The 14,108-nt window shown below is 41.9% G+C and overlaps 1 protein-coding gene across 1 annotated transcript in view; it reads left to right on the forward strand.

The window, feature by feature from the left end:
* The window catches only part of gpam (glycerol-3-phosphate acyltransferase, mitochondrial), a 41,218-nt gene that overhangs the window by 2,012 nt on the left and 25,098 nt on the right, over window positions 1–14,108 (forward strand). The window contains exons 2-7 of the mRNA XM_046369201.1: window positions 9,811–9,939; window positions 10,232–10,351; window positions 10,853–10,926; window positions 11,637–11,750; window positions 12,371–12,520; window positions 12,906–13,005. Of these exons, the coding sequence (XP_046225157.1) occupies window positions 9,844–9,939; window positions 10,232–10,351; window positions 10,853–10,926; window positions 11,637–11,750; window positions 12,371–12,520; window positions 12,906–13,005 (654 nt within the window). The 5' untranslated portion in view covers window positions 9,811–9,843. The remainder of the gene's footprint in view (window positions 1–9,810; window positions 9,940–10,231; window positions 10,352–10,852; window positions 10,927–11,636; window positions 11,751–12,370; window positions 12,521–12,905; window positions 13,006–14,108) is intronic.

The raw sequence follows: 14,108 nt of genomic DNA on the forward strand, positions 1-14,108 counted from the left end.
CATAAGCCTACCACAGTGAATGTTGAGCTATTATATTGGCCATGGATTTATACTGTAGCCAGATTAATTTTAGTAATAGGTTTGATGAACTGTAGTAGCCTTTCTGCTTAGGTATCATAAACGTATTTCAAGCCAATGAATCAGCCTCATTGAAACTGTTTTTATATTGACTTGGCATGAACTGCCAAACATAAGAAATGGAATGATCAGAAGAATAGTCTACATGTCACTCAGCCCGACTGAGACTTGCCATTGACCTACATCAAAAACAGGGGACAAAGGGAGCGACGGAGTGAAAGGAAAAGCTAAGGAAGGAGAGGGGGAAAAGAAAGGTTCACTTGACTTCAATTCCACCCGGTCCCATAGCTTTGTGCCAGACCTACGTTTCTGAATAACGATAAATCATTGTAAATAGGTTGGTAGCCACGAACCTAATGCTTGTTATACCTAATGCTTGTCTTCCAGAAAGTTAAGCTTCCGGCTTACGTACAGCAATAAGGGCTTTTGTGAGGACAAACACTGTTCCGTTGATGACTCCAGCTAAAAGTCCTGACGATGGGCTTTTATGATACTGCATCTCATGTCACCCCAAGGTTGGCTTGCTGCTATGTTACAGTGAGTGGGTTCATTTGACTGCAGGACTACAGGGAAAGGCAATAGTACAGAATATGTTGCTCTTTGTTTAGTGGAAAGTTCCTCTTTCCAGGCTGCCTGGGCAATGTGATAACAAGAACTTTGGGTACAGATGCTTATCAGATTGGAGGAGGTTGTATTCTCATTGTGCGCTGTTGTATTTTCGCTGAGCTCACTTGGAATAGGCAAACTCCCTTTTTTGCTCAATTTTAGAGGAAAACACGAGCTAGATTTTCTGTCCACAACAGGGTTCCCGGGGTTTGGGTTAAGTAAATAACATTTTCTGTACAGCAAGAAAACAACACATTTATTGCAACGCAGCTGCAAGATCAATTGTGTTTTGAGGTTAACCAAAACACAGGGTTAGGCGATTCCATATATTCCTGACCTTCGATCAGATGAGACATCCCACTGAATTTGAACTCAAAGCAGAGTGAAATTTAAATAAATAAAATAAAGCTCATGTTTACCTGGTAGAGAAATGGCTAGAATGTGATTTCTGGACCTGCCATGTGTATTTATTGATTAGATAATGTAATGTCGAGTCATAGGGAAGACCTTGCCCAACAGCTGTAGACTGCCAAGTCATCATCCCAGTATTGTAGAGATTTGGAAGGGGATATTTCAAGGGCCAACAAAGGATATTCTCATTATGGCTAGTAGGGCATGGAATTGCCAGGGACCTCATGATACTTAGGTGCTGGTACAGTGCATTTGAAAAGTATACAGACCCCTTTACTTTTTCCATGTTTTGTTACAGCCGTAGTCTAAAATTGATAACATTTATTTTTCCCTTATCAATCTACACACAATACACCATAATGGCAAAGCAAAAGCAGGTTTTTAGAAATGTTTGCAAATATATTGAAAATACAAAACAGAACTAGAACTACCTTATTTAGTAGCGGATGCTCTCACTGTGTGTCTGTAAAGGTTTGACGATTTTAGGGAGAGGTCGACCGATTAATCGGAATGGCCGATTTCGAGTTTTCATAACAATCGGAAACTGGTAATTTTGGATGCCGATTTTTGCCGAAATATATATATATATTTTTTTAATCGTTTATTTAACTAGGCAAGTCAGTTAAGAACACATTCTTATTTTCAATGACGGCCTAGGAACGGTGGGTTAACTGCCTCGTTCAGGGGCAGAACGACAGATTTTTACCTTGTCAGCTCAGGGATTCAATCTTGCAACCTTACGGTTAACAAGTCCAATGCTCCAACCACCTGCCTCACGAGGAGCCCGCCTGTTACGCGAATGCAGTAAGAAGCCAAGGTAAGTTGCTAGCTAGCATTAAACTTAATCACTAGTTATAACTACACATGGTTGATGGTATTACTAGTTTATCTAGCGTGTCCTGCGTTGCATATAATCAATGCAGTGCGCATTTGCGAAAAAGGACTGCCTTTGCTCCAACGTATACCTAGCCATAAACACCAATGCCTTAAGATAAATACACAGAAGCATACATTTTTAAACCTGCATATTTAGCTAAAAGAAATCCAGGTTAGCAGGCAATATTAACCAGGTGAAATTGTGTCACTTCTCTTGTGTTCATTGCACGCAGAGTAATGGTATATGCAACATTTTGGGCCGCCTGGCTCATTGCGAACTAATTTGCCAGAATATTACGTAATCATGACATAACATTGAAGGTTGTGCAATATAACAGGAATATTTAGACTGATGGATGCCACCCATTAGATAAAATGCGTAACGGTTCTGTATTTCATTGAAAGAATAAATGTCTTGTTTTTTCGAGATGATAATTTCCGGATTCGACCATATTAATGACCTAAGGCTCGTATTTCTGTGTGTTATGTTATAACTAAGTCTATGATTTGATAGAGCAGTCTGAGCGATGGTAGGCAGCAGCAGGCTCGTAAGCATGCATTCAAACAGCACTTTAGTGCGTTTTGCCAGCAGCTCTGCTGTTTATGACTTCAAGCCTATCAACTCCTGAGATTAGGCTCGTGTAACCGATGTGAAATGGCTAGCTAGTTAGCGGGGTGCTCCCTAATAGCGTTTCAAACGTCACTTGCTCTGAGACTTGGAGTAGTTGTTCCCCTTGCTCTGCATGGGTAATGCTGCTTCGAGGGTGGCTTTTGTCATTGTGTTTCTGGTTCGAGCCCAGGGAGGAGCGAGGAGAGGGACGAAAGCTATACTGTTACACTGGCAATACTAAAGTGCCTATAAGAACATCCAATAGTCAATGGTATATGAAATACAAATGGTATAGAGCGAAATTGTCCTACAATTCCTATAATAACTACAACCTAAAACTTCTTACCTGGGAATATTGAATACCCATGTTAAAAGGAACCACCAGCTTTCATATGTTCTCATGTTCTGAGCAAGGAACTTAGACGTTAGCTTTCTTACATGGCACATATTGCACTTCTCCAACACTTTGTTTTTGCATTATTTAAACCAATTTGAACTTGTTTCATTATTTACTTGAGGCTAAATTGATTTTATTGATGTATTATATTAAGTTAAAATAAGTGTTTATTCAGTATTGTTGTAATTGTCATTATTACAAATACATTTTAAAAATTGTCTGCTTTTAATCGGTATCGGCTTTTTCTGTCCTCCAATAATCTGTATCGTCGTTGAAAAATCATAATCGGTCGACCTCTAATTTTAGGTGCCGTGCTAAATATCTTCAGCCTCCTGAGGTTGAAGAGGCGCTTTCACCACACGGTGTGGGTGGACCATTTTCAGTTTGTTAGTGACTTGTAAGTGAAATAACTTTAAGCTTTCCACCTTCTCCACTGCAGTCCTGTCAATGTGGATAGGGGGTTTCCTGAAGTCCACGATCATCTCCTTTTGCTGACGTTGAGTGTGAGGTTGTTTTCCTGGCACCACACTTCTAGTCCTCACCTCCCTGTAGGCTGTCTCATTGTTTGTAATCAAGCATACTACTGTTGTTGTCTGCAGACTTGATGATTGAGTTGGAAGCGTGCATGGCCACGCAGTCATGGGTGAACAGGGAGTACAGGAGGGGGCTGAGCACTCACCCTTGTGGGACACTTAAAGGTCTTACTCACGCTAGCCAGAAGGCCCTTCTCTGGTGGCACTACTATCTTCAAAGCGGGTGAAGAAGGTATTTAGCTTGTCCGGAAGCCAGACGTATGTGGCAGGGTCTACAGACAATTACGGACGTCTCATGTCTGATCCGTTAATTGAAACTTCTTTGTCTCTGTACTGCCGTTTTGCCTGTTTGATTGCCTTACGAAGGGAATAACAACACTGTTTGTATTCGGCCATAATCCCAGTGGTTACCATGGCAAATGCAGTGGTTCAGTTTTGCGTTAATGCTACCATCTATCCATGGTTTCTGGTTATGGTAGGTTGTAATAGTCAGTTGGTACAACATCTCCTATACACTCCCTGGTAAACCATTTCAGTGTAATCGTCGCTATTATTCTTTGAAGCTACCCGGAACATATCCCAGTCTGCGTGATCAATCTTGAAGCTTGAATTCTGATTGGTCAGACCAGCATCGAATGGTCCTTAGCATGGGTAATTCCTGTTTAAGTTTCTTCCTGTTTGAGTTTCTGAAGGGAGGAGCAAAATGGAGGGCGTGGGAGGGCCTTGTAGGCATCTTGCCAGTTGGAGTAGCAGTGGTTGAGTGTACTACAGTCTAGAGATCGACCGATTTTTATCGAAACACCCAATTTGAATTAGGGCTGATTTCAAGTTTCATTAAACAATCGTTAATCAGCATTTTTGGACACCGATTATGGCTGATTACATTGCACTCAATGAGGGGACTGCATGCCAGGCTGACTACCTGTTATGCGAGTGCAGCAAGGAGCCAAGGTAAGGTGCTAGCTAGCATTAAACTTATCTTTTAAACACAATGTTAACTACACATGGTTGACGATATTACTAGTTTATCTTGCTTGTCCTGCGTTGCATATAATTGATTTGGTGCCTGTTAATTTATCATTGAATCACAGCCTACTTCGCCAAATGGGTGATTTTTAACAAGCGCATTTGCAAAAAAAGTATTGTCATTGCACCAATGTGTACCTAACCATAAACATCAATGCCTTTCTTAAAATCAATACACGAGTATATATTTTTAAACCTGCATATTTAGCCAATATTGCCTGCTAACATGAATTTCATTTTAACTAGGGGAAATTGTGTAATCTCTAGCATTCTGTGCAGCAGTTTGTATCTGCAGCAGTTTGGGCCACCTGGCTCGTTCCGAGCTGTGTGAAGACCATTTCGTCCTAACAAAGACCGTAATTAATTTGCCAGAATTGTACATAATTATGACTTAACATTGAAGGTTGTGCAATGTAACAGCAATATTTAGACTTATGGATGCCACCTGTTAGATAAAATATGGAACGGTTCCGCATTTCACTGAAAGAATAAACATTTTGTTTTCGAAATGATAGTTTCCGGATTTGACCATATTAATGACCTAAGGCTCGTATTTCTGTGTGTTATAGTTAAGTCTGATTTGATAGAGCAGTCTGAGCGGTGGTAGGCAGCAGCAGGCTCATAAGCATTCATTCAAACAGCACTTTCCTGCATTTGCCAGCAGCTCTTCGCTGTGCTACAAGCATTGCGCTGTTTATGACTTCAAGCCTATCAACTCCCGAGATTAGGTTGGCAATACTAAAGTACCCATTAGAACATCCAATAGTCAAAGGTATATGAAATACAAATGGTATAGGGAGAAATAGTCCTATAATAACTACAACCTAAAACATCTTACCTGGGATTATTGAAGATTCCTGTTAAAAGGAACCACCAGCTTTCATATGTTCTGAGCAAGGAACTTAAACATGAGCTTTTTTTACATGGCACATATTGCACTTTTACTTCAACACTTGTATGTATGTGATTAATCGGTATCAGCTTTTTTTGGTCCTCCAATCGGTATCGGCATTGAAATATCATAATCGGTCGACCTCCACTACAGTCTGTTAGAACTTCAGCAGAGTTTTTCCTCACATTTGCTTTGTTAAAATCCCTAGCTAAAATAAATGCAGCCTCAGGACATGTGATTTCCAGTTTGCGCGATTTTTTGCAAATCAATACTTGGAGTCAAAGTATCGATAAATGTAACTGTTTTATTTTTTTAATCACTAATGGCAAGGCTATATTCAGCGATAAGGTATGCAGGGGTGTGGTACATGGCCAATATACCAAGGCTAAGGGCTGTTACTATGTACTTTGCAATGCAGAGTGCCTTTAAGCCCTTAATCGTGATATATTTGCCATATATCACAAACCCCTGAGGTGCCTTTATTGATATTATAATCTCGTTAACAACATAATTAGAACAGTAAAAATAAATGTTTTGTCATACCTGTGGTATATGGTCTGATACCACGGCTTTCAGCTAATCCGCATTCAGGGCTTGAACATTATAATACAACTTGATGGGCCTAGCCTAGATAGGCCATCTCTGTCAGTGTTGTTCAAAAACAGAGCAGCAGCGCCACATGCGTGCACACAAGCAAAACACACACACACAGCCCTGTGGGTTTGGTGGACCCTGCCTCTGCCATGCCCCTCCATAAATCTGGAGTGTCGGGACCCCTCTTCCCGTTAGTTGAACAATCAGGCGCAGGTGCTACTTTACACACACAGGCTCTGGCCCCCGTCGCTGCTTCTCCATTCCTGTTCTCACACACCCCATGGTGATTGGAGGTCTTTGTCTGGTGTGAGACATGGTCTGTTCTGTTGTATTTTCATCAGATCAAAACTGAATCAATGTCTGCTTGCATTTTTCTCTCGTGGCCCAAACTCAGCAGCTCACGCCATAAGGGCTAATATATGCTTTGATTGAAACAAAACATGGTGGTTGGTAATTGGCGTGCAGATGCTTTATGAACGTTTCACTGGTAAAACGTGTTAAGCTATCCAGGGATTGGCATTAGTCTGAAAGGCACTTGCCCATCAGACAAGTCAGCAGTATTTTTGGGGGGGCTGCGTGAAGAGAAGTCACTTGCCTGACAATGTGAGAAAGGGTTCTTCAGTTTTGAGAGACTCTTATTAATTTAAATGAAACCTGGGCGTGAGCATGCCGGCTCCACGAGAGGCCTGCGCTGCTGTAGCGTAAAATTACCTTCAGGTTTTTGTTTTCAACACACAGTTCATCCCCGGGATCAAAAGGATGTACAGTGCATTCGGAAAGTATTCAGACCCTTTGACTTTTTCCACATTTTGTTACGTTAAAGTCTTATTCTAAAATGGATGGGGTGAAATAATCCACCTCAATCTGCACACAATAGCCCATAATAACGAAGCAAAAACAGTTTTTAATACATTTAAAAAAAATCTCTTTCTACATAAATATTCAGACCCTTTACTCAGTACTTTGAAGAGGCTGTAATTGCTGAAAAAATTGAGTCTTTTTGGGTATGATACTACAAGATTGGCTTATCTGTATTTGGGGAGTTTCTTCCATTCTAATCTGCAGGTCCTCTCAAGCTCTGTTAGGTTGGATGGGGAGCGCTGCACAGCTATTTTCAGGTCTCTCCAGAGATGTTCGATTGGGTTCAAGTCTGGACTCTGGCTGGGCCACTCAAGGACATTCAGAGACTTGTCCCGAAGCCATTCCTTCTCTGTCTTGGCTATGTGCTTAGGGTTGTTGTTGTTTTGGAATGTGAATCTTTGTCCAAGTCAGGTCCTGAGCACTCTGGAGCAGGTTTTCATCAAGGATTTACTCCGTTCATCTTTCCCTCAATCCTGACTAGTCTCCCAATCCCTGCCACTGAAAAACATCCCCACAGAAAGACGCTGCCACCACCATGCTCCACCGTAAGGATGGTGCCTCTAGATGTGACGCTTTGTCATTCAGGCCAAATATTTAAATCTTGGTTTCACAAGACCAGAAAATCTTGTTTCTCATGGTCTGAGTGTCCTTTAGGTGCATTTTGGCAAACTCCAAGTGTGATGTTGTGCCTTTTTACTGAGGATTGGCTTCAGTTTGTCCACTCTATCATAAAGGCCTGATTGGTGGAGTACTGTATAGATGGTTGTCCTTCTAGATGGTTCTCCAGTCTCCACACAAACTCTAGAGCTCTGTCAGGCTGACCGTCGAGTTCTTGGGCATCTCCCTGACCAAGGCCCTTCTCCCTGATTGCTCAGGTTGGCTGGGTGGCCAGCTTTAGGAAGAGTCTTGGTGGTTCCAAACTTCTTCCATTTAAGAATGGAGGCCACTGTCTTCTTGGGGACCATCAATGCTGCAGAAATGTTTCGGTACCCTTCCCCAGATGTGCTTCAACACAATCCTGTCTCGGAGCTCTATGGACAATTCCTTCAATCTCATGGCTTGGTTTTTGCTCTGACATGCACTGTCAAGTGTGGGACCTGTTTTATATAGACAGGTGTGTGCCTTTCCAAATCATGTCCAATCAATTGAATTTGTACAACTTGTAGTTTACCTGTGGTTATATTCTAGTCCTATAGCAAAGGGTCTGAATATTTATGTAAAAGTATTTCTGTTTTAATTGAATACATTTGCAAACATTTCTTAACCTGTTTTGCTTTGTATTTATGGGGTATTGTCTGTAGCTTGAGGATTCTTATTTTTTAAATCCTTTTTAGTATAAGGCTGTAACATAGCAGGATGGAAAAAGTAAAGGTGTCTGAATACTTATCGAATGCCTAGGCCTGGTTGGTAGTGCTCTGCTCACACTGACAAGTTATGCTTCAGTGTAGCAGGTAAAATAAAACATTTGTAGCACCTATGTAAGGCTGCTAGGTGTTTTGTTGTTGAACACCTTAACTGGTCAACCACAGAGCAGGCTCAACCTGCTCGGCTACCATAAATGCCATACATTTTCCATCTTTCACTTAAACTTTAGGGATGGGCCAGGTGTACTGGAATTCTTTGCAGTTTTGTTCATTTTTATTTATTTTTAAATTTGAGGTGTCTTTGGATGGGGTGGGTTCGGTCTGGTCGCACACTTCTGCCTCATATCCCTCTGAGATGGTGTGTGAACACTCCAAATGCCCTGTTTTCCCTTCGACTCTGAAACAGCCAGCTCGGTTGTGCTTACTAGGGCTGGGACGATACCAGTATCACTTTCTTTCTTTTTTTCCATGGCAAAAAAATAACAAAGCAAACTCAAACTATTTGTTCCCTTTTAAAATTCTGCTGTATGTCAAATATTGTATGCTATAGCATAGGAAAATTTGACTCGAAGGCAACATGTGTGATTATGTGAATGTATGAATCTATATAGAGGTTAACTTATTAGTTTATACATGGGTTTATCTGCGTGTATTTTTACGTGTGTATTTGTGTCTGTCATTTGGGGTGGGTGGGTGTGGGTAGCCTATAACCTGACACCGAAGGGGAAAAAGGCTCTCGCCCACAGGTCAGCAAATTGGTTTCTGGTGGTAATACATACGTAGGTCATGAAGGACGTGAAGGAAAGAACTCGGGCTGGAAAAAAAATATCTCTACTCTTTTTGCCACGTGCCAGTGGTGATGCCCCATGATCTATTTTGAGTAGCTGGAGAGGTCACTCACACCCCCAATTCTGTCATTCCCAGTCCCAACTCTAGGGCCCTATAAAACCTGCGCCGCAGACGTAATCGCAGAAATCGGACAATAAAACAGAATTCCAACAATTTTATTTAAAAAACTTAGCAGGAAATCAATTAAATGTATTCAACTTATTAGAACATTTATTTGCCCAGGTTTATCATAAGACATGAACAGAATGCATCGGTGACTTGTATTTCCTGCAACTTTCTGAAGAGGCAATGCCACAGGAGCGCCCGTCTGTATGTGTGCGGTGCGCGATGATAATGGTAGGATGGAAAGGCTATCCCAAAAACATTAAATTGAGGTTAACTTATGCCTCCCCTGGCAGAATCATATCATGACAGTTTGTCTCAATCCAGTGGGGATTTGTTTCAAACTCTGCCATGATCATGTGTGGTCCAGAAAACCGTCTCCTGCTAGCTGTGCAATTGAATTAAAAATAACTACACTCTGAAATGGACATTTTTAATTTGACACAACCCCAATTCTATCATCTGTCACCCCAGTCCAAACCCCCTCAATTGTTTGGCCTGCTCTGTTAGGTATGTAAGCGCCATATGGCTTGGAGCTCGGTCATGGCTATGGGGATCTCTTGATGGCATTTGTGTTGATCTGTGATTGTGAGTGTCTCTCGATCCCGCAGATTCCTAGCTGGTGTGTGATATAAAGGGAGGAGATGGAAGTGGCCGTCACGATTGGGCCAGACAGCCTGCTCCAGGTCAATGGAGCCGACCAGGGAGGCAGCCGCTGGAAGCAGCCTAACGATGACTCAGTAAGATGGGATTGAACGATGAAGTAGTGATGTGGTTCCCCATGTTTGTTTTTTTTTTAGTTACTGGGATTTTTATTTTAGGTGGGTTGGTGCTAATTTAGGGAGGACTGTCTTGCTCAGTAATGGTAGAGTAAACGCTAAGAAAGACTTGACCACCGATAGCGAGGAGAATTGCTGTTGCTGTTGGTGTTGTGTGGGTGTGAAAGACCAACACGGTGCAAAAATCTATCTATTTCCTATATGGGATTCTTTTGCTTTGAACAATGGCGCAAACTGAAGTGTCTGTGTCCAGGACCGCAGTTCCAGTCCGTCTGTCCTGCGCTGCGTGACCAGCACGTGGAAGGAGGGCCTGCTGAACAGAAAGAGGCCATTCGTGGGCCGCTGCTGCCATTCTTGCACGCCGCAAAGTCAGGTGAGCCGAGCCGTGGTCTAGTTTACTCTAGCCGTGGACTTACTCAAACCCCAGCCTGGTGATCCCGAGTATTACTTGGTTGTGTTCATTAGGGCTTTGATTAATCAATCAAGTATTTTGTTAATGATATAGCAATGTTCTCTACCTATATATTACTCTTAATGCCCCCAATTCATGTTAAGTTCAAAAGAATACACAATATAAATTGCTGACACCAGGTTTTCTTCTGTTTGGTGTACAGAATATGTAGGCACCAAACATAAGAAAAATACAAACAGGAAGGGACTAATTAATTCCACCTGGAGGATGGAAAAAGTATTCCACTGAATAGATTCTATGGCTGATTCTCCCCGATCTGCCCAATCCTCCATTTTAGGTAGAGCCAAACCGCTGTTGGTGATATTCGATTTCGTGGAACCCCAGCGCATTAACTTATGCATACGTTTCTGTGTCCCAGCTTGCAATAGATTTACCTGACAGAGCTCCTCTGTTTTCTTCCAGGCGAGACTCTTCAACTCGAGCATTCCTTCTCTAGGACTGCGCAACGTGATTTACATCAATGAGACCCACACCAGGTAAGCCCACCACAGCACTTTAAGTCATTGGTCGTTCGTTTCTCTTTTAATAGACCTTTTTCATGTGGCGGCGTATTCAAACGCTGTTCAACATGTTGTGCCGACATTCAACGTTTATTTCAAGCACGCAGGTTTGACACCTGGTACAGTGTAGTAGATATGCTGTACTTCAAACGACATGTACTCGCCACTTGTCTATGAAGCTCAGGGTGTCCCTGTGAAACAGTGGAAAACTTAAGGATGAATAATTGACTGTCAACGGACACCAGCCACTCCTATCCGGTGACTGACCTCAGTGGTCCCAAAGTTGCCGATTGGCTACCTTGTGCCTTACAAAACAACAGGACAAATGCATATATGTTCATGTCAACAAAACACTAACTTGTATATTTGACAAAAGGAGTCTTATGACAGGTGGATTTTGGTGGTGGTAGGGTTGTGAAAATGCTTTTATTTATTTTAAATAATGACAAGTATTTCACTGTAACCATATTACTGTACAATATAATGTAAACATTTAAATTCCACCCAAGTTGATCCTGCGCCTTGGTGGACTACAGCTGTTAAAATGTAATCATTTTGTTTAAATTAGTTTCTGTAAGGCTACGGTAACTATCTTAATAGTATATACTTGTGATTGGGTGCACTCTGATTTGTTGTGGTTACTGTGTATGCAGAGTATGTGACAAGTGTTCCCTGTGGTCTTGCAGACATCGTGGCTGGCTGGCCCGCAGGCTCAGCTATGTGCTGTTTGTTCTGGAGAGGGACGTCCAGAAGGACATGTTCGCTCGCAACGTGGTGGACAATGTACTCAACAACAGCAGGTATCACAGAGCGACACAGGGGGAGGGAGGGATGGAGAGGGGAGGATGAGGGGGGGGGGGGGACCAGCAGGGATTTGGAAGAAGAGACTATGTACCATGATTATTCAGTCAATTACTTCCTCATCTCCTTTTGAACTGACTTCATAGACTTGAAGACAAACCAGCCCTTGGTTTCATCTCTAATGTATTTATATCAGAGGTCGTGACGGAAAGGAGATCATGTATTGGTGCACAGCCAAAGAGACAAAGCAGACAACTCTCATGAGTTTAACAGTGCGTTTTATAACAGTAATCTCCCATGAACGGTACCCTTGAAACTCATATCCTGAGCATAGCTCCCTTGAAACTCATATCCTGAGCATAGCTCCCTTGAAACTCATATCCTGAGCATAGCTCCCTTGAAACTCATATCCTGAGCATAGCTCCCTTGAAACTCATATCCTGAGCATAGCTCCCTTGAAACTCATATCCTGAGCATAGCTCCCTTGAAACTCATATCCTGAGCATAGCTCCCTTGAAACTCTGAGTAGAATGCCTTTCAAACCTCCATTAGCTTTTGATTTTCCAGTAGAAGAAGAATCAGAAGATTGCTAGTCTCTGACGGTACTTGTCTGTCCCAGGGTGGAGAGTGCAATTGTGGAGGTGGCCACTGAGTTGGATCCTGCGGCCACCGAGGCTGGGGTGGAACATAAAGCGGTCAGCAAGGTGAGGCGGAAAGCCAGAGGGTTCCTGCAAGAGATGGTGGCCAACATCTCACCAGCCTTCATCAGGTACAGCACCTTTCAGCGAGTCCTCTACTCTCAAAGCACTTAATGTAATGTTCTTCGGCGCTGGCAGGGTTCCCACCGGCCTTTTGAAATAATTGAAAATGGGCGATGTCGTGGTTTAGAAGTCACAATGTCCTTGAAGTCTGAAAATGTGTGGTTATTTTCAAACAAATCTTTCGTTTTGTCTATGGATATTGCTGCCAATCAGATTACAACACAGATTTGTATCAATCCTCAAATGCTAGTTCTAATCATTGTAAGCAGTGCTCAAATGAAGAATGCCGTTTTGTCCCTGTTAAAACGAAAGTTGCTTAAATAAATAAAACACCATTTTGATCAAGTGACAATGCCACTGAAGGAGCCATACTTGTACATTTTTGTCTTTCAGGCTGACGGGATGGGCTCTTCTCAAGCTCTTCAATGGCTTCTTCTGGAGCATCCAGATCCACAAAGGCCAGCTGGAGATGGTGAAGAAAGCTGCTACGGAGGTTAGAATCACCGCTAACATTTTATACTGCTGGCACGATACTGTTGCGCCAGCGTCAAGAATGTCTTTCATGTTTTAGAATATGTGAATAACTTTTTGATAGATTAACATTTCATGCATGATCTGTAACATTTGTCATTAAAGGTACACTTATGGAATTTTGAGTCGTTTACCTTAAATGTTGGTGTGTGTTGACTATGTTTCATGGAATTTATATAAATGTATTGCTTCACTAAACCATTCAAACCTTAGTCCTGGTCAGTCATGGGACCCTTTCTGTCTACCCCGGGGACAGAGCTTCTGCAATGTTACCTTGACCGTGTTTTTCTTTTTTGTGTGTGTGTGTGTGTGGATAAAGCTACGTCAGGTTTAGCTGTCTTGACATAAGACTAAGGTGACGTTTAGATGACCATTACCACCTTGAACCATTATTGATTGCCCCTATCACTTCCATTGATTGTTAGCTATTGATGGCTAGAGTTAGCTGAGGTTTATTGTGGCTGTTTAAAGAACCAAACCATGGATTTTAATTTCTCCTTGCCAATACTGTTGACTACTTCCAGGGTTAGGAAACGTCTAACATCCTGAACTTATCCTTTTTTATAGGGCGTTCACTCACTGCTCTAACATGTAGTGAAATCTGGGTAAATTCAAAGAGGGTGCTACTAAATTAATGTCTAAACCTAGTTTTCTTTAGCCTTTGTCAATATGAATCACATACAAATAATCAATAGATTGTTCTCTACAATAGTACAACCTTTAATATGCTTGTACTTAATAGTGTTTAAATAATAACTTCAGTTTGTTGTGACCGTTTAGATTGTCCTACTCTTGGTTGTATTTCTTCCATGTTTCAGCATTGGGAGGTGGTAACATTAGGCGTTTCCATGCTTTGGGTCAATCAACGTCATCTTGACACCCTCGTCATTTTAATCTCCAGATCCGCGGCGTTCTATTCCTCTAACCCAGTTCAATCAATGTTGAGGGGCTGTTTCTATGGCAATTTTAAATGGGGAGGCTCACAAAATTCACAATGCAAACTGGAACAGATGTTTTTTTTTTTTTCAATCAGGGAGGGTAGATATGGAAATTCAGTCTGTTCGC

The sequence above is a fragment of the Oncorhynchus gorbuscha genome, linkage group LG11 (genome assembly GCF_021184085.1).
Source record: "Oncorhynchus gorbuscha isolate QuinsamMale2020 ecotype Even-year linkage group LG11, OgorEven_v1.0, whole genome shotgun sequence".
Classification (NCBI taxonomy): Eukaryota; Metazoa; Chordata; class Actinopteri; order Salmoniformes; family Salmonidae; genus Oncorhynchus; species Oncorhynchus gorbuscha.